The sequence below is a fragment of the Dama dama genome, chromosome 13 (genome assembly GCF_033118175.1).
Source record: "Dama dama isolate Ldn47 chromosome 13, ASM3311817v1, whole genome shotgun sequence".
Taxonomy (NCBI): Eukaryota; Metazoa; Chordata; class Mammalia; order Artiodactyla; family Cervidae; genus Dama; species Dama dama.
In genome coordinates, this window is record NC_083693.1 from 76,048,406 (window position 1) to 76,072,846 (window position 24,441).

At 51.6% G+C, this 24,441-nt stretch overlaps 1 protein-coding gene across 1 annotated transcript; it reads right to left on the bottom strand.

Moving 5' to 3' along the window:
• Positions 1-237: 237 nt before the first annotated feature.
• CDCA4 (cell division cycle associated 4) lies at positions 238-23,485 on the bottom strand. The gene is made up of 5 exons (XM_061159135.1): positions 23,465-23,485; positions 9,969-10,036; positions 9,452-9,752; positions 8,997-9,128; positions 238-2,259 (listed from the first exon to the last, which is right to left on the bottom strand). Exons 1-5 carry the CDS (start codon positions 23,483-23,485, stop codon positions 1,585-1,587), a joined length of 1,197 nt encoding a protein of 398 aa, XP_061015118.1. The 3' UTR covers positions 238-1,584.
• Between the last annotated feature and the right edge of the window lie 956 nt (positions 23,486-24,441).

Below are 24,441 nucleotides of genomic sequence, written 5' to 3' on the forward strand. Positions count from 1 at the left end.
TACTTTCAAAATCTGGAGGGAGCAGCCCTCGGACGTCCAGAGCCACAGCCCACGTCTCACCCGCAGCTTCCCGACCTCAACCCCCGAGGGCTGTCCCCACCTGCCACCTGCCACAGAAGCCGGGGCGGGAGCTGCCCCTGCCCGCCCGCCCCACAGGCCCCGCTGGATCAGCGGGCTGAGCGAGGCAGGAGTCCACCGCAGGATGCCGTCTGACAGGTAACTGACAACACACTCCACTCTGTTAGATAACTCTTTAATAAAATGAGGTGTAATCGCTGATACTAAGCAAACAAGTCTTCTTGGGTAAGGGCTGGAGGAGGAAGAAAAAGCACGAGAAGTGGGAAACGTGGGGTGGAGTGGGGAGTGAACAGACTCACTTGTAAACCAGTGATAAAGATCTAAACGCTGTGGGCGGTCTGGGTGCCCGGGCACAGGACACACAGCCCAGCCCACCGTCAACGACCCTCAAGACGGAGGAGCCACAGTAATGACATGTCCAGACTCCTTCAGTCCTAGACTTAAGTTCAAGCTTAAGATTCTGTCCCAGCACCGGTTTAAAGGAGCATATGTGAACACCCTCCAACGCAGTGGTGCACAGACGCCCTCCCCAAACATGGCGGCTCACAGCAGCCTCTGCGTGCGTGGGCCCAGTGTGTGGGGGTCCAGCAGCCGGCCAGGCAGGGGTGTTGGAGGACAGCAACTGTAGGAGGAAGCTTGGCTGTGCTGGGAAACCTGTGCAGGAGGGGTCCCTAGACGCAGACCCTCGGAGGCACCACCCGAGACCTCGGGTACAAGTGGTCTCCAGGCAGAGCGCACCTGACTTTCAGCCCCGAAGACACTTACACATAAACAGGCATAAATAAAACCCTTCAGAACCCACACCGCAGTCCAACAGACTCGTGGTCACGAGGCAGATCTGGTGAATAAACCCTTCAGAACCCACACTGCAGTCCAACAGACACATGGTTATGCAGCAGATCTGGTAAAGGCATCACGTGCAAGGCCTCTGACCCGGACCTCGCTCGGACCGCAGCAGGGCCTACAGGCAAGGCTCACACCCAAGTCCAGAGTGGAAATCACAACGCGTGGACACTGCAGACTCAAGGCAGTGATGCTCCTTGTAAAAAGAACAGTGTTCTTTAAACCTTAAAAAAATGAAATACACCGACTGCAACTGTTTAGGCTCTAAGTTTCTAATGTAGCAGCAGACCATGTTTATAGAAAAAATATACTTTTAAGAAAATAGCTAAAAAAAATCTAGTGATCAAAGTATAAAAAGTTAAAAAATGTATCTTAAGACAAAATATTGCCTCAAACATATAAAACTTAATTTTAGAAAATTCACCCATCTGAAGTTGGATGAGGCCGGATGCGGCTGGCATCCTCTGGCGGGGCTGTCTCAGGGCACCGGTCAGGGCCCAGGGCGGCACGACCGCCCGCGGGAAAGCCGCCGGCCCTGGGAGGGCGGGGCTGCCGGACGCTGCTCCGGGGGCTCTCCCGATCACAGAGGTGGGCCCCCGGCACCCACAACCTCGCACACCGGCTGTTTCCGTGAGTCTCAGAGACGCACCGCGCCGCCGCCGCTCAGGTCTCCACCAGGATCTCCACCACGTGGTCCAGCTCGCCCAGGTCCGCCTTGCAGCCAGCGCCAGGGGGTGGGGCGGCCGCGGAGGCGAAGGACTCCAGCCCCTCCGGGCCCGACTTGGCGCCGCCCACCATGCCGGTCAGCACGGCGTCCAGGTCGTAGTAGGAGGCGTCCACATCGGAAAACAGCTCCTCCACGGCGCCAGGGCCGTGGTTCTCCAGCGTCTCAAACACCTGATCGAGAGACCTGGGGAAGCCCCCTCGGCTTTCTCCGGGGCCGGCCCTGTCCCAGGGGCCTCCTGGCACAACTCCGGGAGCCTGTGCTGCCGGGGCCGCCTGCAGCGCAGAGGCCAGGTCTGCGGGGCCGGGGGCCGGGGGTGGCCCCGCCCGAGCCGAGCGGCACAGAAGCTCCGTGGACACCAGGCGGTCACGCGGCGCCCGCCCCGGGGTCTGGGGCCCGGGCGGGCGCCAGCTCCCGTCCTGGGTCATCTCCCCCTGGATCTGCCTGACCGTGTTGGCGATGAGGACCGAGCGGCACAGGTTGGGCTCCGCCAGCATGTGGCACAGCTGCAGCTTGACCAGCGACATGTCCAGGAGCGACTGGCGCTGCAGGGGGTCGGCGGGCGCCTCCTCCTCCGCGCACTTCCTCTTCAGCCCGCGCGCGAACATCTTGCCCTGTGGAGACAAGAGACGCTGCAGAGCCCGTTGCAGGGGTCCCGCCGATTCTGGACCTCGGGGGTAACGCGTATCAGCGGGGTGGGGGGTAAGGCGTGGACGGAGCAGACGCACTGCGCTGCACCCGCTCCTCCTTCTGTCCTCAGCATCTGGAAGGCCCAGGGCTGGGGCGGGGTCCACCAGGGGCTGGAGCAGTCTATGGCTCTGAGTGGACACCACACCGCACCACTGGATGAAAATGCTGGTTCTTGGGCCTCACCTGGACCGAGGCTGACCGGACACAGCCAACCTGCTGCACCTCTGCTCTCAGAGGCAGAAAAACAAGGAAGCTGCCCTTCTGAAAAGGCTCTAAGTTAGGAGACCCCAGGGGACGTTAAAGCTGGAGCAGAAAGCACCCAGGGCCCATGTTTTCCCACAAGCCCCCTGTAGGGTCCCTCCTTCCAGGAACAAAGTGAAGCTGTAATGTACAAACCCTCTCTCAAGTTCATAAAGTAACTCAACATTTTTATTTCAAGAAATCCACCTGAGTTATCCATTCAGAGTTAAGGCGGCCCTTGCCATCAGCCCCACCTTAAGCACAAAGGTCCCCTGTCCTCCGAGTCTCCTTTCAATATCACAGCTCTCACCTCCTCTGTATTTAACATTTAAAGAACTTTTTTAAAAGTATGTGACTTCTTGGGTACTTATCCCAGAGAAATGAAAGCCAACGTTCATGTGAAAACACACGCAAGAATGTTCACAGCAACTCCACTCATGACAACCCCAAGCTGGGGAGCAAGCCCTTCAGGGAGCGGGCACTACCGCTCAGATGCCACCACGCAGAGGAGGACCGCCCAGCGGTGGGGACTCGGATGGGCCTCGAGGGGGTCACGTGGCACAAGAAAGCTCATCTCAGGCGGCCCAGGGCTGGCCCCCTCCATAAGGATCCTACCACTCAGAGGGGGCTCCCTGGGGCCAGGACAGCTCACATAGGGACCTTGGAGGTGCTGCATGAGCCCCGACTGCTCAGAACCACACGTGGGCACACGGCACTCAGACACACGCACGCACGACCCCACCAGCGCTGAGGCTGCTCAGAGGCCAGTTTCCTGCAGGGGCTGCCGGGCCAGGCAGCGCACGCGGACGCAGACACCAGGAGGCAGGGAGGCAAGGAGGCCCCTCCAGGACACTTCTCTACAACTTCCTGTGGACCTGCAACCACTCCAAAACAGAAAGGGCAAAAACTAAGCGCCCAGGACCTCCCTGGTGGCCCAGTGGCTGGGACCCTGAGCTCCGCGTGCAGGGGGCTCAAGTTTGATCCCCAGTCAGGGAACTAGACCCTGCATGCCTTGACTAGATCTCACATGCCACAAGGAAGATCAAAGACCCCGACTGCTGCAACAAAGACCCAGCACAGCCAAAAAACCCCTACAAAAACGAAGTGACCACAGCACATCCCTCACAAGATGCTTCCCCAGAACAGCAAACAGGTCTAACTCATCGGGACGATCCGGAAGCCAAGCCCATCACGGCAGCCTGCACAGGCCCGCTCATCAACAGCTTCGGCTCACCACCAGAACCCAGAAGAAGTATCTCAGTGACTTCCAGTGATAAAGGATTCAAGTGTTTTGTCTTGGCTACAAATTCAACTTTTACAGTCTTTCCTCCCCAGTTACTTGTGTAAAAGTCACGGGCTTAAGATTTCTGAGCATACTGAGAGTTAATATAAATTATGTCACACGATATCCGGTCCTATCACTTCACGGCAAACAGTTGGGGAAACAGTGGCTGACTTTATTTTGGGGGCTCTAAAATCACTGCAGATTGTGACTGCAGCCATGAAACTAAAAGACGCTTACTCCTTGGAAAGAAAAGTTATGACTAACCTAGACAGCATATTAAAAAGCAGAGACATTACTTTGTCCACAAAGGTCCGTCTAGTCAGCTATGGTTTTTCCAGTGGTCATGTATGGATGTGAGAGCTGGACTATAAAGAAAGCTGAGCGCCGAAGAATTGATGCTTTTGAACTGTGGTGTCGGAGAAGACTCTTGAGAGTCCCTTAGATTGCAAGGAGATCCAACCAGTCCATCCTAAAGCACATCAGTCCTGGGTGTTCATTGGAAGGACTGATGTTGAAGCTGAAACTCCAATACTTTGGCCACCTGATGTGAAGAGCTGACTCATTTGAAAAGACCCTGATGCTGGGAAAGATTGAGGGCAGGAGGAGAAGGGGACAACAGAGGATGAGATGGTTGGATGGCTTCACCGACTCAATGGACATGGGTTTGGGTAGACTCTGGTAGTTGGTGATGGACAGGGAGGCCTGGCGTGCTGCGGTTCATGGGGTCTCAAAGAGTCGGACACGACTGAGCGACTGAACTGAACTGAACTGATAAAGAGACACCCTGTGTTCGGGAAAAACACTCGAGTGTCAAGGGTTCCTCTCTCTGTGGTAACGAATCACCTGGAGCGTCTTTCCAGCTAATCACAAATCCTGACTCTGCATGACCACTGACTTAACCTAGGTCCCCGGGGATTTCCCGGTGTGTGTCCAGGGCTTAGAACTCTCAGCTCTCACTGCTGAGGGCCCAGGTCCCATCCCTGGCTGGGGAACTAATCTCCTGCAAGCTGCACAGCCTGGACAGAAAAAAAAAAAAGGTAATTTAGAGCCTAAACAAAACTCCCTCAAATAACACAAGTAAGCTCAACTTCAGCAGCAGAGGAAGTTGGGCCACCCTCCTACAGGCCCCTTGCAGCTCAGGTCTAGGGCAGGTCAGCAGCCACTTGGGCCAGCGGGGATGGGTCCGAGACCACAGCCAGGAGGCTTCACAGGGCACCTCAGATACCACCTCCCTTTCCTCAAGGGGTCCTCAGAATGGCCAGCCCTTGAATTCACGACCCGGAGGAGCCCCCCACTCCAGGCACTAAATTCAGGGAGGCGACAGCTCGGTGCCCTCAGCACGGGGGCAGCACCAGCAGGAGAGGCCAGAGGGCAGCCTTCCCGCTGTCCGCCAAGACCGAACACACAGCGAGGACACTCAGCCGCCGCCACGGGAAGCAGCCCGGGACACAGCCCGCTCCCACCACCCGACGGGCGGACAGCAGGTTTCTGTCAGACTGCCCAGGACGCCCGACGACCGCCGCCCTCCCCAGCCCAGGCTCTGTCAGTAGCCCAGGCTTCCTGGTTTTCAGTCTCACTCCCCACAGAGGACCAGCTGGAGAAAGCTGCGCAGGACGTGCCCACGGCCAGCACGCTGGCCAGTCATCCGGCCCCCAGCACCCCCCGGGAAGCACCCCCACGCTGCTGCTGCCCTCACCCCTGCCCAGCCCGGTGTGCTGGGGGCAGCCCCGCTGCGGCTCGGAAGACAGCACTGCGCTCATTGCGTGGGGCCCGGTTCTCGTCTGTGGTCCCTGGGGGTGATAGGGGAGAAGCCGAAGCACGGGGCAAAGATGCTTGGCAACCAGTCGTCAGGCCGTCTTCCTGGAGTTTCCAGGGCACGTTCTCCTGGGCGCATCCGCCTCTCGGCACGCCCTCCTTTCCACGCTCGTCACGCCTTCCCAGTTACTCGGCACTTTACCGCCACTTCTGACAGCCACGTGTTTGTCACAACATAGAACACCCCGATGGTCCTGCTGGTCTCTCCAGGGTTCATGTCCCCGGCCTTCCGGGGGGCAGATGAGGCGCCACCAGCTCCAGCACTGACTTGGCGCATCGCGGGAGCAGCAGCTGGGATCCTGCCAAGCTGCCCCCAAGGAAGGAGAGCCCCTGCCCCCTCGGCATCTCCCCCGTGCTGCCGTCACAGCGGCTGCTGAGTCCCCCATGCCTCACCGACGCTCCCTGCAGCAGCCAGAACACTCCCCCGCAACCCCCCGCCCCGCCAGCGGATGGAATGTCCCGTAAAGTTCCAAGTGAGCTAGTGACTGGGTGAAGTGTGCTGTACCCGAGGACAGGGTACTATGCAGTAAGAAAACTCCACAGACGGACGCAAGGATAGTCCTCGGTGGACTGAGACACCCGCTGAGGAGCGAGGCAAGGACAGAGACACAGGAACTGTGCTCTCGGTGCGCATGAACTCGCAGAAGAGGAGAGGGAACCCAAGCTGTTGCCATTGAGGAGTTGGGAGTGGCAGGAACTCCCTGTGATGGCGGGAACACAGCCCCTTCAGGTGGGAGCACTGGTCAGAGAGGAGGCATTTGTCGGAATTCACTGAACTGCACAGCTAACATCTGTGTGACTGCACTAATTACACCTTCATCAGAAACAAAAGTGCGTCAGTAAACAGGGTGATGCGGCGGCTACCAGGATAAACCTAAACCACCAGCTACTGCCTCCGTGCACCCCGATGGGCGTGCCAGGACAGAGCTGGCCTAAATTACTCCTTTCAAACACTCCAAAGCCTAAGCAACTGTTAATTTGTGTTTCGCTCAACCCAGGAAGATGTTGGCAGACTACTACGGAAGGGAGCAGCCCTTGGACAGTGCCCTATCCCTGAGGCTGTGTCAGAGGGTGGGGTCAGGGTGACCCCAGAAGGTGGCCTGCGAGGGTCCCCTCCTCAGACATCTGTGTTTGTGATCAAGTCTGAACAGAGGACGGTCCTGAGGGACCCTGACAGATGCCGGGGCAGAGGAGGGGACGCAGACCCCCGGCCTGCCTAGCGGAGCCCCTGCTCAGCCCAGACTGTGGTCAGAGGGCGCTGAACTCCTAACACAGGGGGACACAAGGCCCCAGCCTCCCAGGCTGTCCTAACTGCAGAGCCTGACTCACCGGTAAGTGCTGAGCAAAAATATGTGGGGCATTACCCACCTCTGCAATCGGTGGGAAGGTCTTGCGACGGAGCTGGTTAAACCCCGAGGCCCCAGTCTTCATGTGCCACCCACCCAAAACCCCCCAACCTCCCCGGGCAGCCACCTGCCAGAGGCACCCCCATCCCCACTCTACAGCACGGCCCTCAGGCCTCCTCCGGACCAGCGCTCCACCAGAGGAAAACGAGAGGGAGGAACAGGCCTCGAGTTCCGGGTGGCGGTGGGGCCAGGGGGTGCCGCGCCCACCCGCTGGGTCACCCTGCCAGGCACAGCCAGGTCCCTGTGCCCTAGCAGCTCACACTGTGGCCCCCACTGAGAGCCGGTGGGAGATGCAGACTGCTGACTCAGAGGAGGAGGGCCAGGAAGAGACGGTCACCATGGCCCTCAGCCCTGGGCGAGCACTCACCCGTGTGAGCCTCAGGTATTTACGGCAAATCAACAACAGTCCCAGTGCTGTCTCACTATCAGACTGGCTTTGAAATACTCACCAAAGATGCAGCAGGCGAGACAAAGTCTTAAGAGTGCTGCCTCTGAGCTGGTGTGGTAGGGTCACCCTCCACTACTGCCTCTCTGGAGTTTTCATAAGCCAGCACTAAAAAGTCGATTGCAAGTATCTTTTTTTGAGGGGGGCAGCATCAGGGGACCTGTGGGATCTTAGTTCCCCACCAGGGCTCGAACCCGGGCCCCTGGCAGTGAAAGCATGGAGTCTTAACCACCTGACTGCCAGGGAACTCCCTCAAGTAACTTTCGTTACTTGGAATAAAATACACAAGCTTTCTCTGCCTCTGAATATGTTCTAATAGCAAGCTTGAGGGAAACTTCCAGCCTTTTCCCAAGATAAAAGCTGCCGTCTTCTCTCTCTCTCAAAAGAAAGTCGTAAATGTTTTTTTCATTCTGAATTTCAATTTTAATTATAAAACATGGTGGAACTTGAAAATAAAGAGCAACTGTACGTAGGAAGTTCATACAATATTTAACTTTGTAAGAGGACAGTATCTTTCCTGGCTCTTTTCAACAGAACGGTTAACTCTGTGAGGTTGTCCTGTGCCAGCCACACAGGGCCCCCGAAGAGGAAACAGGGTGAGTTTCCAGCAGAGGGAAACCTGCTATTTGGACCACAGCCTCTCCCAGCAGTTACCTGGCGGATGCTCTTCCTGGTCATCCTGCTTTGGGGACAATCAGCTTTTGAAATCGTAGGGCAGGCTTGCCTCTGGAAGCGAGTCTGGTACTTTTCCTAGCCCGGCGACCAAGGCAGGATGGGGCAGCTCAGGCAACCCAGTGGACACAAGGTCTGGGAGCCCTCCTCCCCCCACGCCCTGCTCCCCTCCCTGACGTCAGTGTCTACTGGACGGGGCAGCTGAGGCCAGGCTGCGGGGAAGCAGACAAGTGTGGCTTCAGGCCACCCAAGGCTGGCATCACTCCCCTGACCAGCTCTTAGAGAAGCTGGGTCTTCTGCTGTACAGCAGAGGGAAACCACTGCAAAACATCCTCAGGGTTCCTTTTCAAAGCAATTAAAGCTGAGACACAAAGGAAAGGAACTCAAACTGAACACTCACAGGCACGCAGCCCACTACAGGGAGGCAGCCCTGACTTCGGGGGTTCCAGAAAAAGGAGCCTCAGCCTGGGCCATTTCTGGAAGGCAGGACAGTATTGCAAAACCCGCGTCCTGCTAAAAAGATCTATGATGAAATCTAAGCATTCCACTGCGAACACCTATCACCCACTGCTGGCTCTAAAAGAAATGCAGATTAGGAAGGAAACCTAGAAACGGATGGGTGGGGAGATAAAAGGATGAATGGATAAGTGGGTGGAAGAACAGAAGGAAGAACAGATGAGTGACAGAGGGGCAGCGGCTTCGGGGCACTGTGGTCAGGGCTACAAACAGGGTCAGGGTCCCTACAGGTCTTCCTGGAGGGTCATTGTGGGAGCTGGGGAGATGAGGGCCTGCACTGACCTCTTCCAAGTCCAAGGCAAGAAGACAGCGTGGGGGATTCCCCGCGGCGAGCCCGGGGACGTGGAGAAACCACGTCAGGGGTTTCTCCTCCTTAAAAGACTCCCCAGTTAAGTTAAAGCTAAGGAGACGTTCCTGTGGAATGAAATGGAGCGGGACAGCCCAAGTTCAGGCCGCGGGAGCAGCAAGGGAGCCCCAGGAGGCCGGTCACTCGGCGAGAGAACCGGCGGGGGACGTCGGTCTCAACGGCCACGCCCCTTCTCCGACGTGCCTCCGGCCCCCAGGTTCCCCCCGAGCCCGACGCCTCGGGCACCCCCCGGGTCACCCTCAGCCTCCCGGGTCTCCCGTCCGGGACAGCCCTCCAAGGACCCCTCCAAGCGTTTAGGGTCCCCGCCTACGACCGAGTCCGCCGAGGCCCAGCAGCCGCACAAAGGCCCGGGAAACGCCGGAACGCTTACCTGTCCGCCAGCGACTGCGCCGCCCGCGCAACCCGCGCCGCCGCCGAGGGAGGAGCTGCCGGGAGGGGCGGGGCCAGGGGCGGGGCCACGCAGCGCCCACAAAGGGTCGCCGTGGAGCCGGCCGCCCCGCCCGCTGATTGGCCGGGGGCGGGGGCGGGGCCTCAGGTTCAAACCGCGGGCGGGGCCTGGCGCGCGAGTTCCCGCGCGGCCGCGTTGGCCGTTGGGCCCGCGCCCTAGGCCGCCCAGCCCCGGGCGGCTCCCAGGTTTCCGCGCGCGGCCCCAGTGCGCCTGCGCTGTCCTCCTGAGGGGCGGGGCGCGAGAGGATGGGGTGGGGGGGCTTCTTTAAAAAGCTAACTTTTTAGTGGGAAGGACCTGGATAGGGTACAAAAGCCTCAGTCCATTCAGTCAAGGAGCGTTTTTCGAGTGCAAGCCGGGGGCTCGGTGGTGACGCAGTGAGAAGCCTTCATTCTCCCGTGTCCCGTGAAGAGTGCCCAGGGGTAGACGCTGGGGCGCCCACCTCACGGGTAGCGCGAGCTCACGTTGGATGGGGGCTCTGCCCACACAGGCCTCGAGGGCTATGGCCGCCTGAGGAGGAAGGAAGGGAATAGAGGGGAGAGCGTCCGGGGCGTGAGCGGATCTGGGTCCAGGTGGGCCGGGTGCAAGGACTGGGGCTTCCTTCCAAGGGAGGCAGGAGATGGCCTCAGAAGACTCTCAACTGGTTATAGGTTTGGGGAATAGAAAGTCCAGTTAGGTCACTGCAGTGACTCCAAAGGTCATACGTGTGCACGTCAAACGAGGAAAACTAGGGGAAAGTTTGCTGCACCAAAGATTAAATTCCTTAATATGCAGATTATCCTACAGCTGGAACAGAGATGAACAGACTGACAGAAAGTGGGTTCAGGGCAAAGAAAATAAGATTCCCTTAACCAGAGGATGAGATAGGGCATCACCAGCTCAATGGACATGAGTTTGAGCAAACGCCAGTAGATAGTGAAGGACAGGGAAGACTAGCGTGCTGAGCGTCAGAAAATACTGAGCGACTGAACCACAGCCTGATAGACAATGCTCAGCCTCGGAGGGAAAGCAATGCAAATTCAATCTACACTCGCTTGATGCCAATTTACACTCTCAGATTGACAAAGATCCAGAATGCTGTAAGGAAGGTGATATCTTCCAGAGACTTCAGTCTTACTCAAGCAAAATGTCCAGCATAAAATAAAAAATTAACAGCTATACCAGGACACGAGACCAAAAATGGCAAAAAAAAAAAAAAAACCAAAACAACAGATAATAGAAATAGACTTATGGGTGAACCCAGGAATTGCTGTTATCGAGCTATTTAAAAACAGCAATTATTGTATTCCAGAAAGTTAAGGAGAACTGGAATCTATGGAAAACACTCAAATGCGAGAAATAATACCAGTCATGCACAAGATAATGAGGAAGGAACTCTTTTCACCATGTTCAAAGGATGGGGGCTTCCCTAGTGGTCCAGTAGTTAAGACTCCTGGCTTCCACAGTAGGGGGTGACAGTTCAGTTCCTAGTGGGAAAACTAAGATCCCATCCTCACTCTGACGTGCATTGCAAGCTTATGAGTCACCAAGAATATGGAATACTCCTGTAAGTTAATGATTATTCAAGAAAGCAGGTTTGCTTAACCACAAAACCAAGAAAACTTGCTTAACAAAGATGAGACGGGAATCCAAGTTCTTGTTCACGGAGCCAAAGAATGGAATCCATGAACATGAAACATTCACTGTAGCAAACGAATAGGATTTATTAAAGAAGAGGAAAGTACAAAGCTCTCAGCGTAGACACTGAGAAATCTATATGCAGGTCAAGAAGCAACAGTTAGAACTGGATATGGAACAACAGACTGGTTCCAAATTGGGAAAGGAGTACCTCAAGGCTGTATATTGTCACCCTGCTTATTTAACTTACATGCAGAGTACATCATGAGAAACGCTGGGCTGGAGGAAGCACAAGGTGGAATCAAGATTGCCGGAAGAAATATCAATAACCTCAGATATGCAGATGATACCACCCTTATGGCAGAAGTGAAGAAGAACTGAGGAGCCTCTTAATGAAAGTAAAAGAGGAGAGTGGAAAAGTTGGCTTAAAGCTCAACATTCAGAAAACTAAGTCATGGCATCTGGTCCCATTACTTCATGGCAAGCAGATGGTGAAACAATGGAAACAATGACAGACTTTATTTTCTTGGGCTCCAAAATCACTGCAGATGGTAACTGCAGCCATGAAATTAAAAGATGCTTGCTCCTTGGAAGAGAAGTTGTGAACAACCTAGGCAGCGTATTAAAAAGCAGAGACATTACTTTGCCAACAAAGGTCCATCTAGTCAAGGCTATGGGTTTTCCAGTAGTCATGTATGGATGTGAGAGCTTTACCATAAAGAAAGCTGAGCACTGAAGAACTGATGCTTTTAAACTATGGTGTTGGAGAAGACTCTTGAAAGTCCCTTGGATTGCAAGGAGATCCAACCAGTCCATCCTAAGTGAAATCAGTCCTGAATATTCATTGGAAGGATGGATGCTGAAGCTGAAACTCCAATCCTTTGGGCACCTGATGAGAAGAACTGACTCATTTGAAAAGACCCTGATGCTGGGAAAAATTGAAGGCAGGACGAGAAGGGGACGACTGAGGATGAGATGTTTGGATGACATCACCAATTTGATGGACACGAGTTTGAGCAAGCTCTGGGAGTTGGTGATGGACAGGGAGGCCTGGCATGCTGCAGTCCATGGAGTTGCAAAGAGTCAGACACGACTGAGTGACTGAACTGAAACTGAACTGAGGGACTGAACAACAAAAGCCTGATTAGTTTAATATTTTACCAGGTGACAAATCCTTTGAGCTTTTCAAAGACCTCCTGGAAGAGCCTGGAGTTAGTTCAAGGTGAGAAAGCCTTCATTTAGAACCCAGCTTTTAGAAAGTTTGTCAAAAGGCTTTGGACATTTGCTTAAACTGGACCACGGACTACTAAGAAATGATTATTAATTATCTACTTGACCAAAGTAATGATAAATGATTTCTAAGCCAAATACAAAAAGTTAGGGCTTCCCTGATGGCTCAGATGGTAAAGAATCTGCCTGTAATGCAGGAGACCTGGGTTTGATCTCTGGGTCAGGAAGATCCACTGGAGAAGGGAATGGTTACCCACTCTAGTATTCTTACCCAGAGAATTCCATGGACAGAGGAGCCTGGCAAGCTACAGTCTATGGAGTTGAAAAAGAGTTGGACATGGCTGAGCAACTAACACACTCAAACAGACACAGGGCTTCCCATATGGCTCAGGGGTAAAGAATCCACCTGTCAATGCAGAAGATGCAGGAGATATGGATTTGATCTCTGGGTCTGGAAGGTCCCCTGGAGCAGGAAATGTCAACCCAATCTAGTATTCTTACCTGAAAAAATTCCATGGACAGAGGAGCCTGGTGGGCTACATTCCATGGGATCACACAGTGTTGGACACAACTGAGTGAGTGAGTGACATGGTTATAAGAAAAATATATCTCTTTTAATACCAAGATGATTTCATTTTCTTAAGTAATCAAAGATCTGATTAAGACAACCTGAAGCACAGGAAATAATTTGGGTAAAGCACAATTTTGGTTTTCTAAGCAGATGATTAAAAGGTAAGGAAAAACCTTTCACACTTTCTTATGAGAAGTAGACAACAATTCAAGAAAACCTAGCCCTTTTAGCATATGAAACTTGTTTTAGTTTTACATAAGTTTTACTGATTTGAAAGTTCATTTAAAAAACCCTTGTAATAGCAATTCAATTTTAGACATCTTGTCCACATATAAAGTTACTTTTTTTCAAATATTCCTTTCCTACAAACCTGGAGCAGCAGCTATGTGGTGCTGGGGCAACTTTGAGGAGATATCCCATGTCCAGTGACAAAGGAGAAGCCCCAGCAAGATGGTAGGAGGGGCGAATTCACGTTTAGGATGGAACCGCATTCCCAACAGAGACACTCAGAGAGCTGAAACAAACCTTGAGCACACCAGGGCCCAGGAGAAAGGAGAAGTAACACCACAAGAGACCGACCCAGGCTTGCCTGGGAGTGTCCGGGAGTCTCCAGCAGAGGCGTGGGTCGGTGGTGGCCTACTGCAGGGTTGGGGGCACTGGGTGTAGCAGTACATGCAGGGGACCTTTTGAAGGAGGTCACCATTATCTTTGAGGTTCCCTGGTGGCTCAGATGGTAAAGCATCTGCTTACAATGTGGCAGACACAGGTTCAATCCCTGGGTCAGGAAGATCTCCTGGAGATGGAAATGGCAACCCACTTCAGTGTTCTTGCCTGGAAAATCTCATGGACAGAGGAGCCTGGTAGGCTTATAGTCCATGGGGTCGCCAAGAGTTGGATTGACTAAGCGACTTCACTTTCACGTTCACCATTATCTTCATTATCTCCACCATAGTTTGGCCCCAGGTAAATAGCAGGGAGGGAACACCGCTCCACCATCACCAGAAAATTGGATTAAAGATTTACTGATTTACTGATGGCCCTGCACATCAGAACAAGACTGTTTCCCCCTCAGTCAGTCTCTCCCATCAGGAAGCTTCCATAAGCCTCTTATCCTTATCCATCAGAGGGTGGACAGACTGAAAACCACAATCACAGAAAACTAACCAATCTGATCACAGGGACCACAGCCTTGTCTAATTCAATGAAACTATGAGCCATGCCATGTAAGGCCACCCAAGATGGATGGGTCATGGTGGAGAGTTCAGACAAAACGTGGCCCACTGGAGAAGGGAATGGCAAACCACTTCAGTATTCTTGCCTTGAGAACCCCATGAACAGTATGAGAAGGCAAAAAGATAGGACACTGAAAGATGAACTCCCCAGGTCGATAAGTGCCCAATATGCTACTGGAGATCAGTGAAGAAGTAACTCCAGAGAGAATGAAGAGACGGAACCAAAGCAACAGCACCACCTAGTTGTGGAGGTGACTGGTGATGGAAGCAAGGTCGGATGCTTGTAAAGAGCAGTATTGCATAGGAACCTGGATTGTTAGGTCCATGAATCAAGGTAAATTGGAAGTGGTCAAAACAGGAGATGGCAAGAGTGAACATTGACACTTTAGGAATCAGAGAACTAAAATGGACTGGAATTGGTGAATTTAACTCAGATGACCATTATATCTACTACTGAAATGTGGGCAAGAATCCCTTAGAAGAAATGGAGTAGCCATCATAGTCAACAGGAGTCTGAAATGCAGTACTTGGATGCAATCTCTGAAATGACAGAATGATCTCTATTTGTTTCCAAGGCAAACCATTCAATATCACAGTAATCTTAGTCTATGCCTCAACCAGTAATGCTGAAGAAGCAAAAGTTGAATGGTTCTATGAAGACCTACAAGACCTTCTAGAACGAACGCCAAAAAAAGCTGTCCTTTTCATTATAGGGGACTGGAATGCAAAAGTAGGAAGTCAAGAAACACCTGGAGTAACAGGCAAATTTGGCCTTGGAGTACTGAGTGAAGCAGGGCAAAGGCTAATAGAGTTTTGCCAGGAGAACACACTTGTCATAGCAAACACCCTCTTCCAACAACACAAGAGAAGACTCTACACATGGACATCACCAGATGGTCAATACCAAAATCAGATTGATTATATTCTTTGCAGCCAAAGATGGAGCTCTATGCAGTCAGCAAAACCAAGACTGGGAGCTGACTGTGGTTCAGATCATGAACTCCTTATTGCCAAATTCAGACTCAAATTGAAGAAAGTAGGGAAAATCACTAGACCATTCAGGTACAACCTAAATCAAATCCCTTACGGTTATACAGTGGAAGTGACAAATAGATTCAAGGGATTATATCTGATAGAGTCCTTGAAGAACTATGGATGGAGGTTCGTGACACTGTACAAGAGACAGGGATGAAGACCATCTCCAGGAAAATGAAATGCAAAAAAGCAAAATGGCTGTCTGAGAAAGCCTTACAAATAGCTGTGAAATGAAGAAAAGTGAAAAGCAAAGGAGAAAGGGAAAGATATACCCATTTGAATGCAGAGTTCCAAAGAATAGCAAGGAGAGATAAGAAAGCCTTCCTCAGTGATCAGTGCAAAGAAATAGAGGAAAACAATAGAATTGGGAAAGACTAGAGATCTCTTCAAGAAAATTAGAACATTTCATGCGAAGATGGGCACAATAAAGGACAGAAATGGCATGGACCTAACAGAAGAAGATATTAAGAGGTGGCAAGAATACACAGAACTATACAAAGAAGATCTTCACAATGTAGATTATCACGATGGTATGATCACTCACCTAGAGCCAGACAGCTGAAGATGAAACTCCAATACTTTGGGCACCTGATTCGAAGAACTGACTCATTTGAAAAGACCCTGATGCTGGGAAAGATTGAAGGCAGGAGGAGAAGGGGACGACGAGGATGAGATGGTTGGATGGCATCACTGATTTGATGGACACGAGTTTGAGCAAGCTCTGGGAGTTGGTGATGGACAGGGAGGCCTGGCATGCTGCAGTCCATGGAGTTGCAAAGAGTCAGACACGACTGAGAGACTAAATAACTGAACTACATCCCTGGGGGCTCAGATGGTAAAGAATCAGCCTGCAATGCAGGACACCCGGGTTCGATACCTGGGTGGGGAAAATCCCCTGGAAAAGGAAACGGCAGCCCACTCCAGTGTTCTTGCCTGGAAAATCCCATGGGCAGAGGAGCCTGGCTGGTTACAGTTCATGGGGTGGCACAGAGTCCGACTCGACTGAGTAACTAACAGTTTAATTAGTTTAGTGGATGAGAGAGCGCCCCCTACAGGCTAGTCCCACCTCCTACTTTATTCTCTTTAATTCCACAGTACTGTTTGCTGCTTTTCTGTAAATTGGAAATTCTTTCAAAACAAAAAGCTGGACAAAAGTATATACACAGAATAATTCTATATGATTTCCATGGGTGTCTATATAGGCAAGTAAATGTTTAGGAAAAGGGCAACTTCTATAAGTATACATGGATGTAATAATAAACGAGATGGCATCTCTGACTCAATGGATATGAGTTTGCGCAAGCTCCAGGAGTTGGTGATGGACAGGGAAGCCTGGTGTGCTGTAGTCCATGGGGATGCAAAGAGTCGGACATGACTGAGCAACTGAAGTGAACTGAATAATAAAGGAAAGAAAACGATGTCCTTATGACACTGGAGGGACACAGCAGGGGTTGCAGTGTGAGAGAGCTGAAGGAGGTGAAGGGGGCTGCTCAGGGTGTGTGGCCAGTACACCTTCTGATGTGGAGTAGGCCCTGGGGACGAGAGCTGTGGTGGACTGGAGCCAAATGCCACTAACCCTTAAAAGGTCAAGGACTGGGATGAGCAGGTGGAGGGCACAATGGCCTTCCCCTGTGTGTGGGCTTCCTGCTCAGGTGGCTTTGCCCACAGAGGCTCAGAGTGGCTGCAGTAGCTCCAGATCTTGCATTCAGTTTCACAGGTGATATAGGGAAACAGAGAGCCTTTCCTCTGGGAGGCAAACTGAAGTCCTGGCCCGCCTCTCACCTGCCAGAATTGAACACATGCCATTCCAATGGTGTTTGGCTTAAGGCAGAGGTTCTCAAGCTGTGGGCCTGTACCCCCAGCAGCAGCATCTCCAAGGAAGTCATTATGAATGCAAATTTGCTGACTCAGATATTGTGGGGCTGGGCCCTGTCTGGCTGTGTTTCAGCAGGCCCACCAGGGGATTCTGGTACAGGCTGAAACTTGAGAGTCAATCAGAGAGCAGTTCACTTTAGTTTAGTCACTCAGTCATGTCCAACTCTTTGCAACCCCATGGACTGCAGCATGCCAGGCTTCTCTGTCCATCACCAACTCCTGGAGCTTGCTCAAACTCATGTCCGTTGAGTCGGTGAAGCCATCCAACCATCTCATCCTCTGCTGTCCCCTTCTCCTCCAGCCTTCAATATTTCCCAGCATCAGGGTCTTTTCCAATGAGTCAGTTCTTCACATCAGGTGGCCAAAGTATTGGAGTTTCAGCTTCAGCATCAGTCTTCAGTGAATATTCAGAGTTGATTTCCTTTAGGATGGACTGGTTGGATCTCCTTGCTGTCCAAGGGACTCTCAAGAGTCTTCTCCAACACCACAGTTCAAAAGCATCAATTCTTCGGTGCTCAGTTTTCTTTATAGCCCAACTCTCACATCCATACCTGACTACTGGATAAACCATAGCCTTGACTAGACAGACCTTTGTTGGTAAAGTAATGTCTCTGCTTTTTAATATGCTGTCTAGGTTGTTCATAACTTTTCTTCCAAGGAGCAAGAGTCTTTTAATTTCATGGCTGCAGTTACCATCTGCAGTGATTTTGGAGCCCAAGAAAATAAAGTCTGTCACTGTTTCCATTGTTTCACCATCTATTTGCTATGAATATTGGGACCATATGACATGACCTCAGTTTTTTGAATGTTGAGTTTTAAGTCAACTTTTTCATTCTCCTCTTTCACTTTCATCAAGAGGCTCTTTAAATCTTTGCTTTCTGTCAAGGGTGGTGTCATCTGCATATCTGAGGTTATTGATATTTCTCCCAGCAATCTTGATTCCACCTTGTGTTTCATCCAGCCTGTCTGGTTCGTTTGCCTTTTCTAAATCCAACTTGAACAACTCGAGGTTTATTTTTCACGTACTGTTGAAGCCTGGCTTGGAGAATTTTGATCTTTGTTTGCTAGCATGTGAGATAAGTGCAATTGTTCAGCAGTTTGAACATTCTTTGGCATTGCCTTTCTTTGGGATTGGAATAAAATCTGACCTTTTCCAGTCCTGTGGCCACTGCTGAGTTTTCCAAATTTGCTGGCATGTTGAGTGCAGCACTTTCACAGCATCACCTTTTATTATTTGAAATAACTTAGCTGGAATTCCAGCACTTCCACTAGCTTTGTTGGTAGTGATGCTTCCTAAGGCCCACTTGACTTCACATTCCAGGATGTCTGACTCTAGGTGAGTGATCAAACCATCGTGGCTATCCGGGTCATGAAGATCTTTTTTGTATAGTTCTGTGTACTCTTGCCACCTCTTCTTAATATCTTCTTCTTCTGTTAGGTCCATACCATTTCTGTCCTGTATTGTGCCCATCTTTCCATGAAATGGTCCCTTGGTATCTCTAATTTTCTTGAAGAGATCTCTAGTGTTTCCCATTCTATTGTTTTCCTCTATTTCTTTGCACTGGTCACTGGGGAAGGCTTTCTTATCTCTCCTTGCTATTCTTTGGAATCCTGCATTCAGCTGAGTATAGCTTCCCTTTTCTCCTTTGCCTTTAGCTTCTCTTCTTTTCTCAGCTATTTGTAAGGCCTTCTCAGACAACCATTTTGCCTTTTTGCATTTCTTTTTCTTGGGGGTGGTCTTGATCCCTGCTTCCTGTACAATGTTATAAACCTCCATCCATCATTCTTCAGGCACTCTATCAGATATAATCCCTTGAATCTATTTGTCACTTCCACTGTATAACCATAAGGGATTTGTTTTAGGCCCTACCTTAATGATCTAATGGTTTTCCCTACTTTCTTCAATTTGAGTCTGAATTTGGCAATAAGGAGTTCATGAGCTGAACCACAGTCAGCTCCCAGTCTTGGTTTTGCTGACTGTATAGAGCCTCTCCATCTTTGACTGCAAAGAATATAATCAATCTGATTTCAGTATTACCATCTGGTGATGGGTGGAGTATTGTCTTGTGTTGTTGGGAGAGGGTGTTTGCTATGACCAGCACGTTGTCTTGGCAAAACTCTATTAGCCTTTGCCCTAGTACTTCATTTTGTACTCCAAGGCCAAATTTGCCTGTTACTCCAGTTGTTTCTTGACTTCCTACTTTGGCATTCCAGTCCCCTATAATGAAAAGGACAGCTTTTTTTGGTGTTCATTCTAGAAGGTCTTGTAGGTCTTCATAGAACCATTCAACTTTTGCTTCTTCAGCATTACTGGTTGGGGCATAGACTTAGATTACTGTGATATCGAATGGTTTGCCTTGGAAATAAATAGAGATCATTCTGTTATTTTTGAGACTGCACCCAAGTATTGCATTTCAGACTCTTTCATTGACTATGATGGCTACTCATTCTCCATTTCTTCTAAGGGATTCTTGCAGTAGTAGATATAATGGTCATCTGAATTAAATTCACCAATTCCAGTCCATTTTAGTTTGCTGATTCCTAGAATGTCGATGTTCACTCTTGCCATCTCCTGTTTGACCGCTTCCAATTTAGCTTGATTCATGGACCTAACATTCCAGGTTCTTATGCAATATTGCTCTTTACAGCATCGGACCTTGCTTCCATCACCAGTCACATCCACAACTGGGTGGTGCTGTTGCTTTGGTTCCGTCTCTTCATTCTCTCTGGAGTTACTTCTTCACTGATCTCCAGTAGCATATTGGGCACCTACCGACCTGGGGAGTTCATCTTTCAGTGTCCTATCTTTATGCCTTCTCATACTGTTCATGGGGTTCTCAAGGCAAGAATACTGAAGTGGTTTGCCATTCCCTTCTCCAGTGGACCACGTTTTGTCAGAACTCTCCACCATGACCCATCCATCTTGGATGGCCCTACATGGCATGGCTCATAGTTTCATTGAATTAGACAAGACTGTGGTCTGTGTGATCAGATTGGCTAGTTTTCTGTGATTGTGGTTTTCAGTCTGTCCACCCTCTGATGGATAAGGATAAGAGGCTTATGGGAGCTTCCTGATGGGAGAGACTGACTGAGGGGTAGTTTGGTCTTGTTCTGATGTGTGGGGCCATGCTCAGCAGATCTTTCATCCAATTTTCTGTTGCTGGGCGGGACTGTGTTCCCTCCCTGTTGTTTGACCTGAGACTTCACCATGGTGGAGGTAATGAAGATAATGGTGACCTCCGTCAAAAGGCCCAGTGCACGCACTACCGCACCAGTGCCCCCAACCCCGCGGCCGCCGCTGCCAACCCACGCCTCCGCTGGAGACTCCTGGACACTCACAGGCAAGTCTGGCTCAGTCTCTTGTGGGGTCACTGCTCCTTTCTCCTGGGCCCTGGTGTGCACAAGGTTTTGTCTGCGCCCTCCAAGCATCTGTTTCCCTAGTCCTGTGTAAGTTCTGTAGTTAAATCCCACTGGCCTCCAAAGTAAAATTCCCTGGGAGTTCTCAGTCCCTTTGCCAGATCCCCAGGTTGAGAAATCTGTTGTGAGTCCTAGAACTTTCTTAACAGTCCAAGAATTTATTTGGTATAATTATTCTGCAGTTTGTGGGTCGTCTGCTCGGTGGCTCTATGGTGGGTTTAATGACAACCTCGTCCAAGAGCGTTTATGCCACACACTGCGTGACCCAGGTCTGTTGCACCCAGAGCCCCTGCAGCAGGTCACTGCTGACCCATACCTCTGCAGGAGACACTCAAACACTCAAAGGCGGGTCTGGCTCAGTCTCTGTGGGGTCGCTGGGTCTTGGTGCACATGTTTTGTTCGAGCCCTCCAAGAGTCTCTGGTGGGTATGGGGTTTGATTCTAAATGTGATTTTGCCCCTCCTGTCATCTTTTTGGGGCCTCTCCTTTGCCCTTGGACATGGGGTGTCTTTTTTTGGTGGGATCCAGCATTCTGCGGCTGGTTGTTCAGCAGGGAGTTGTAATTTCGGAGTTCTTGCAGGAGCAGATGAGCACACACCCTTCTACTCTGCCACCACCTTTCTATCAGAAAGATGCCCACCCGAGCCCAAACTCAGGTTAGAGGGGCAAGCAGGGCTGGGTGGCTGTCCTCTCCAGGAGGGCCAGGAGTGGTCATGCGGAGGAAGGCCATGGTCTCCTGAGCAGCAGAAACAGCAGGTATCCTGCTTTCCTCACGGCAGCCCTGCAGCAAGGCCGGGAGGTGGTCATGGCAGGGCTGAGGGCACAGTCCACAGGGCTCCCCCGTGCTGCCCACCCTGCCTGCCCAGCGCCTGAAACCTCTGTCACAGGGGCTGTGGGGCCCGGCACTGTGACTGGGGAGCATGTGGGGGCCACTGGGGCTGAGGCCTCTCAGCCCATCCTGCTTTGAGGTGTAGTGGCCCCGGGCTGTTCCTTCAGGGGCCTTGGGTCTGCAGTCTGGACAAAGGGGGTCTGATGTTTGTCTGTCTCTCTTTTTTTAAACAGATTTATTGGAATATGATCACATACCAGACAACTCAACCTTTTAAAGTGTACAAGCCAGGGTTTTTAGTGTATTCACAGATCCACGCAAACTTCACCACAGTCAATGTTAGAAACTTTCATCCCCTCAGAAAGAGCCCCTACCCTTTAGCTATGATCCCTCATTGTCCCACCCCCAGCCCCAGGGAACCACACATCTCCCTTCTGCCCCTGTGAATTGCCCTCTGCTGGACTTCTCATAGAAATGGCTTAATGCTTCCTGTGGCCTTTTGAGTCCGGCCTCTCACTTAGCATGATTTTTTAAATAATTTATTTTTATTTATTTAAGTTATGGCATGTGGGATCTTCCATCTTTGTTTTGGGTACACAGGATCTGTAGTTGTGGGTGCGGGATCTAGTTCCCCTTTGTCATTGTTGTTTATTTGCTCAGTCATGTCTGACTCTTTGCGACCCCATGGACTGCAGTACACCAAGCTTCCCTATCCTTCGCCATCTCCCGGACCTTGCTCAAACTCATGTCCATCGAGCCAGTGATGCCAGCCAACCATCTCATCCTCTGTCAACCCCTCCTTCTCCTGCCCTCAATCTTTCCCAGCACCAGGGCCTTTTCCAATGAGTCAGCTCTTCTCATCAGATGGCCAAAGTATCTGAGCTTCAGCTTCAGCTTCATCAGTCCTTCCAATGAATATTCAGAATTGATTTCCTTTAAGATTAACTCGTTTGATCTCCTTGCAGTCCAGTGGACTCTCAAGAGTCTTCCTCAGCACCACAGTTTGAAAGCATCAATTCTTTGGCGCTTCTTTATGGTCCAACTCTCACATCTGTACATGAGCACTGGAAAAACAATAGTTCTGACTCTATAGGCCTGAATCAGCAAAGTGTTATCTCTGCTTTTCAATATGTTGTCTAGGTTTGTCACAGCTTTTCCAAGCAACAAGTGTCTTTTAATTTCATGGTTGCAGTCACCGTCCACAGTGATTTTGGAGCCCCCCAAAATAAAGTCTGTCACTGTTTCCATTTTTTCCCTATCTACTTGCCATGGAGTGATGGGACCAGATGCCATGATCTTTGTTTTCTGAATGTTGAGTTTTAAGCTGACTTTTTCACTCTCCTTTCTCACTTTCATCAAGAGGCTCTTTAGTTCCTCTTCACTTTCTGCCCTAAGGGTGGTGTCACCTGCATATCTGAGGCTATTGATATTTCTCCCGGCATCTTGATTCCAGTTTGAACTTCATCCAGCCTGGCATTTCTCTTGATGTCCTCTGCATATAAGTTAAATAAGCAGGGTGACAATCACAGCATTGTCACACTCCTTTCCTAATTTGGAACCAGTCTGTTGTTCTATATCCGGTTCTAACTGTTGCTTCTTGACCTACATACAGATTTCTCAGGAGGCAGGTAAGGTGGTCTGGTACTTCCATCTGTTGAAGAATTTTCCACAGTTTGTTGTGATCCACACAGTCAAAGGCTTTAGTTTGGTCAGTTAAGCAGAAGTAGATGTTTTTCTGGAATTCCCTTGCTTTTTCTATGATCCAAAGGATGTTGCCAATTTGATCTCTGGTTCCTCTATCTTTTTTAAATCCTGCTTGTACATCCAGAGGTTTTAGGTTTACGAACTGTTGAAGCATAGGTTGAAGGATTTTAAGCATAACCTTGCTAGCATGTGAAATGAGTGCAATTGTGCCATAGTTTGAAGACTCGTTGGCATTGACTTTCTTTGGGATTGGAATGAAAAGCCTCCTTTTCCAGTCCTGTGACCACTGCTGAGTTTTCCAAATTTGCTGGCATATTGAGGGCAGCACTATCACAGCATCATCTAGTTCCCGTACCCGGGATCCAACCTGGGCCCCTTGCATTGGGAGCTCGGAGCCTTCGCCACTGGACCAAACGGCTGTCCTCTCACTTTGCACGTCGTGAGGCTCATCGCCACGGTAGCAGGTGTCAGAAGTGAGTGACAGTCGCTCTCATCATAGACCACGTTTTGCTTATGGAATGATGCTGCCCCAACATCCGTCCACACGGAAGCTCTCCGTGCTCTTGGCCAGGCCCTCGGAGTGGCGCTGTGGGGTCCCGTGCAAATCCGAGGCGCCGGCAGGCCGGGGACAGGGCCTCCGCCGGCCCTGCGCCCTCCCCGCCGCTCGGGCGGGCTCTCCCCCGCTCTCGCAGCCCGGCCCGCCGCCCCCTGCGCCTGCGGTTTCTCCGGATTCGCGCGAGGACGGGAGCCGGCCTGATGTCCCCGTCAACCTGCGCTTGTCGCCGGGCGCAGGGCCGCTCTCGGCTTCTCGTCTTCTCAGACCCGGCTCCGCACGCCCTGCCAGCGCGGCAACGCGGTTTCCCCCCTCAAGACCTCTCGCGGTCAGCGTCCGGCCGGAGAGGGGCCGCCGCGCCCGCAGTCGCCATCTCGGGTGGTGTTGCCCCCTGGCGGCCGCAGGCCGGACGCGCTGGTCGCTCAGCCGCGCGCGCCCGCTAGGGGTCGCTGCCAGGACAGACGCGCCTCCGTCGAAGAGGGTGGGTCCTCGCAGGGCCTGGGGAAAGGCCCACAGGAAGCGGGACCGACGCTCTGCGTTTTGAGCGCCCTCTCGGTGTCAGGCGCAGCTTCCGCTGGGGACACTCCCGATGTCGATGAACACCCCCAAGGAGCGCTGCGGGCAGGTCTTGCGGCCAGTCCCAAATCCCAGGGGAAGACCCCGAGGCGGGCGGCGCGCTTGGCCGGGCTGAGGCCTCGCTAAGACATCCAGCTGCGAGGCTGCCGGCCCGCGGTCCGTGGCTGCCCCCTCGACGCACCGGGCACCCTGCCCACGACTGCGGCTGGCCCACGAGGGGGCTGCGGAGGGTCGCAGGGGTGCAGAGGCCCTTCCTGAGCCTCTCGGCCCTGAGGCC

Coding starts and splice junctions, on each gene's coding strand:
- CDCA4 (XM_061159135.1), bottom strand. CDS start 23,485: ATGAGCCTCACGACGTGCAAA. Junction 10,037..23,464: donor TGAGCCTCACGACGTGCAAA/GTGAGAGGACAG, acceptor CTTCCTCCTCAG/GCGGCCATAGCCCTCGAGGC. Junction 2,260..8,996: donor TTGCCTTGGACTTGGAAGAG/GTCAGTGCAGGC, acceptor TTGTCTCCACAG/GGCAAGATGTTCGCGCGCGG.